This window comes from Bison bison, unplaced genomic scaffold (genome assembly GCF_000754665.1).
Source record: "Bison bison bison isolate TAMUID 2011002044 unplaced genomic scaffold, Bison_UMD1.0 scf7180017864331, whole genome shotgun sequence".
Taxonomy (NCBI): domain Eukaryota; kingdom Metazoa; phylum Chordata; class Mammalia; order Artiodactyla; family Bovidae; genus Bison; species Bison bison.
Window position 1 is genome coordinate 6,764,582 of NW_011494903.1, and position 4,703 is coordinate 6,769,284.

Here is a 4,703-nt window from a genome sequence, read left to right on the forward strand (position 1 = left end):
CAGTCATCTATTGCCGGAGTTTTTTCTTCAGGAACGTGCCAGATAGAATCGTCTCTGCAAAAGTCAGTAATAGTTAGACATTCTGGCCAGAGTAAAAATGTTACCCAAATCATCCTGACTTTGCAGGGAGTTCTTCTCCCATAATAGGAGGAAGTGATGGTGGAATCATTTTAGGGTCCTAGTTGTTGTTGGTAAGATAAGGTAAACCCTACTGCACATTATTCTAAGGAGCTGAAAATTATTTTGCTGGTTTAAAATGGGTTTTTTTTTCCCCTGAAATGTGGAACAGAATGTGTAGGATGAAATGCAGTCTAAAGAGATGGGCTTCTGGAACCCACCTCACATAGAATGGTGGTTGCTCAGATGACAGAAAAGGCAGGGATATCCCTCAATTGGCGGACTGCCCCCCATCCTGCCTGTGACAACCATGCACCCACTCACCCACCTCTCTCCACCTCTTTGTCTAGTTCTGATGTGTGCTGTTCCCACTAAATCCAGGGTGACACTGATTTATCCCATTCTCATCCTAAGTGGGGAAGAAAGCTGGTCTTTATGAGTGAAAGTAGGAGTGTAAGATGCTAAAAAGGAACCTGTGACATATGGGTTTCATTGTGAAGAGTAGACGTTTGTGGGATGTATGAGACAATTACTTGGAATATTGCCAACCACATATCCAAGTATTTTGGGCCTGTTTAAATAAAGAGACCCAAATAATTTTACAAAGAGGATGGTTAATTGTAAAGATATAATGATGTGATATTGTTAAGAGGGCTTCCCTGGTGGCTCAGTGGTAAAGAAACCATCTGCCAATGCAGGAGACACGCGGGTTCGATCCCTGGGTTGGGCAGATCCTCTGGGGAACCCACTCCAGTACTCATGTCTGGGAAATCCCACGGACAGAGGAGCCTGGTGGGCTACAGTCCATGGGGTCACAAAAGAGTAGGGCATGACTGAGCAACTAAGCAACAACAACAACGATGGTTAGAGATAAGGAAACATTTCAGTTCAGTTCAGTTGCTCAGTCGTGTCCAACTCTTTGCGACTCCATGGACTCCAGTACACCAGGCTTCCCTGTCCATCACCAACTCCCGGAGCTTGCTCAAACTCATGTCCATCAAGTCGGTGATGACATCCAACAATCTCATCCCCTGTCATCCTCTTCCTGCCTTCAATCTTTCCCAGCATGAGGATCTTTTCTGATGAGTCAGCTCTTCACATCAGGTGGCCAAAGTATTAGAGAATTCAGCTTTAGCATCAGTCCTTCCAATGAATATTCAGGACTGATTTCCTTTAGGACTGACTGGTTTGATCTCCTTGCAGTCCAAGGGACTCTCAAGAGTCTTCTCCAATACCACAGTTCAAAAGCATCAATTCTTCAGTGCTCAGCTTTAGATCACTTGCATCTTATCAAAGTGAAAGTGCTTTTATCAAAAACTCAGCTAACTCTCTGTAGTCCAATAAACCATTAGCAGAAGCCAAATAGGGAGACTGCATGCTATTAAGTGTGTGAGGCTTCTGAGAAGGTTGTAGCAACCTGCCACATTCTGAAAGGTGGTCACCCCCAGCCTTCCGTAGCCCTTGCTGTTGGGGACCCGGCACTTGCCAGGTAGATGCACATTCAGCATGTGTGGTTGATGTGCGAGGTGATGGTGTGAGCTCTGAGCCCCAGCTCTTCCTCTCTTCCTTCCTTTATTCTGCTGTCTTGGTCCAGCCTCTCTGGGTTTGGTCCTCAATGTTCCTACCCTGAACAGTTTCTCTGATGGAACCCTTATCCCTTCTTTCAGAAACATGGTCACTGGATGAGTTACAGCAACAATGTGTACTGTGATGAGAGTTTGGTGAATAAATCAGCGCTTGGCTGGGGATCAGGGTCTCCTTTGTTCTCTTGCGCAGGGGGATTCTATTCCCCATGCTCTTCAATCATAGGCCAGGGTCATTCGATGGCTGGAATAATGCAGAACATGAATATAGCCACCCATCCAGCTTTTACTGCCATTTACCTCCAGCCTTCTGTGGTAGACTCAAGGCCTCAGAGTCCTGGTGGAGCAGCTCTATGGTATTATCCCTAATATTGGCAGGCCTATTGGTGGTACTAATCATATTACGCATATACTGGTAGTGCTAACTATCATGGTACCCGTGTACTGATAGTCACTTCTACTCTGCCTGAACTCACTGCCTTGCAGTATTGAGGGCTGGCCTTTTTGGCCTGATGCTGTTACCAGCTTAGCTTCCCGAGACCCTGGTCTAGCCTAGTCCAGCTTCTTCCCTCCTTCTCTTCCTCCACGCTTGTTTTATCCCACCAAGCCCTGAACCTGAATTCAACCACGTTAAGACAATCAAGAAAAACAGTAATGATGAACCTATTTACAGGGAAGAAATGGAGACGCAGACATAGAGAATGGACTTGCGGACACAGTGGGGGAAGGAGAGGGTGGGAGAAATTGAGAAAGTGGCATTGACATATGCATGTGTAGATATGTGTATCATGCGTAGAGTAGATAGCCAGTGGGAAGCTATTATATAACAGACAGCCCAGCCTGGTGCTGTCTGATGACTTAGAGGGGTGGGATGCGAGGGGGGAGGGAGGCTCACAAGGGAAGGGATATACATATATATATATGCATATATATTTATATATTATATATATATAACAATGCAACATTTATAAAGCAATTATCCTCCAATAAAAATAAAATAAAATTATAATGACAATTTTAAAAAAGACTGTATTAGGATCTTTGGGTAATACTCACAGGGATCTTATAATCTGGATAACTTGAAATCAGGTCTTGAATAAAAGGATGCTTCAGAAGAACAGCAACTTCAATTGGCTCTAAGTTCTTGGAACCTAGGTCCTGAAACACTTTTATGAAGTTCTTAAAAAGAAAAAAAAATAAGTTAATTAAATCTATGATCCTGATGATGCTAAAAATGATTTTATTTACTAAAGGAATCATCATAATTTCTACACGTTGAGACATTTCAGGAGAAATTCTATGACCATACACTCAAAATTGATGAAAATTTTCGTGGGTATAGGTTGTCTCTTTAATGAAAGAATCCAACCAACCTCTAAATAAATGTTCTCTAACTTTTGGTGGCTGGCAAATCTGTTAGCGTCCAGTACTTCATTTCCTCCTCGGAACACTTGGAGTAATGTTTGCATGGAAATCATTTCCGTATTTGCATTTTCAGGGATTTCTTCTTCCTTTTCCTCCCCATCCTCTTGTAATTCCCTTTCCTCACTCATAAAGTTGTCCTCAAGTTCAGGATATTCCTCAATGGGACTCATATCAGTAAAGGAAGAGGTCTGTGGAATTAAATAAAGAGAAGATGAAGTCTTTCCAGTAATAGAGATATTTAGAAAACACCAATTTCGTCCTGAACTTTTCATGCCTCGAGATGGTAATGCCTACTGGCATGCTGCAGTCCGTGGGGTTGCAGAGAGCTGAACACGACTTAGCTACTGAGCAACAACCGCAGACTAGCTAAACAAAGTCTAAAGATAGAATTTGCTAGACAATAAGACAAGTCTTTCTTCCTTCTCCAACTCAGAAACAACAGCAAGAAGCAGCAAAAGTGGTTACCAACTGGGAAGGGTGGGGGAGGGTAAATTAGGAGTTTGTAATTAACATATACACATGAATATATCTATAAAATGGATAACCAATGTCCTACTGTATACTCAATACTTTGTAATAACCTATGAGGGAAATGAATCTGAAAAATATATATGTATGTATAACTGAATCACTTTGCTGTATGCCTGAAATTAACACAGCATTGTAGATCAATTATACTTCAATAAAAAATAATAAAGTAAAAAGAATAAAAAGAAAAGAAGTAGAATATGCCGGCTGCACTGGAAATCATGTAAAAGTTCTAGACCAATTCTGCTGGTACTTGACAGAGGCCTTAGTGTGGGGTGAGTTTTATTTACTTTCATACATGCTTTTGCTTATCACTCTTTCAGATATACAGTGTGCACTTGTACTAAGTCCCCTCAGTCATGTTCCATTCTTGGTGACCCTATGGACTGCAGCCCACCAGGCTCCCCTGTCCATGGGCTTCTCCAGGCAAGAATACTGGGGTGAGCTGCCATTTCCTTCTCTAGGCGATCTCCATCCAGGGATAGAACCTGCATCTCTCCTGCAGGCAGGTTCTTTACCACTAATGCCACCTGGGAAGCCCCAGATACATTGTATTACTCAATAAAAGAACACTGAAATGAATTGTGTGACTTCTGTCAAACTTTTACACATGAATCTAGATTTTGGACAGGATTTGCTTTGGAAACTGCAGTCTAGAGGTTGTGGTGGGTTAATTTCTCAAGTTTGATAAATTCTGAGAAACTTTGGGGCCTTTGTTTGGTTACTGGATGTTAAATTCAATGAGGCATTCAGAAAGTAAAATAGAAAACAGATTGAATACAGACAGATTGGGATTCATATTGCTGCTCTTTGAAACTTGGCCAAGAGCCATGAATTTAGATGCTGGCATTCTGAGCATGGGAAAGAGTAAATTGTTTCTGATATCAGAGAAGGCAATGGCACCCCACTCCAGTACTCTTGCTTGGAAAATCCCATGGACGGAGGAGCCTGTTAGGCTGCAGTCCATGGGGTCGCTAAGAGTGGGACACGACTGAGTGACTTCACTTTCACTTTTCACTTTCATGCATTGGAGAAGGAAATGGAAACCCA

The 4,703-nt window shown here is 42.4% G+C and overlaps 1 protein-coding gene across 1 annotated transcript in view; it reads right to left on the reverse strand.

Moving 5' to 3' along the window:
* Nucleotide 1: 1 nt before the first annotated feature.
* The window catches only part of SPEF2 (sperm flagellar 2), a 202,551-nt gene continuing 197,849 nt past the window's right edge, over nucleotides 2-4,703 (reverse strand). Inside the window, exons 34-36 of the mRNA XM_010853802.1 lie at nucleotides 3,074-3,313; nucleotides 2,757-2,879; nucleotides 2-54 (exon numbers count right to left, since the gene is read on the reverse strand). Coding sequence (XP_010852104.1) covers nucleotides 28-54; nucleotides 2,757-2,879; nucleotides 3,074-3,313 — 390 coding nt within the window. The 3' untranslated portion in view covers nucleotides 2-27. The remainder of the gene's footprint in view (nucleotides 55-2,756; nucleotides 2,880-3,073; nucleotides 3,314-4,703) is intronic.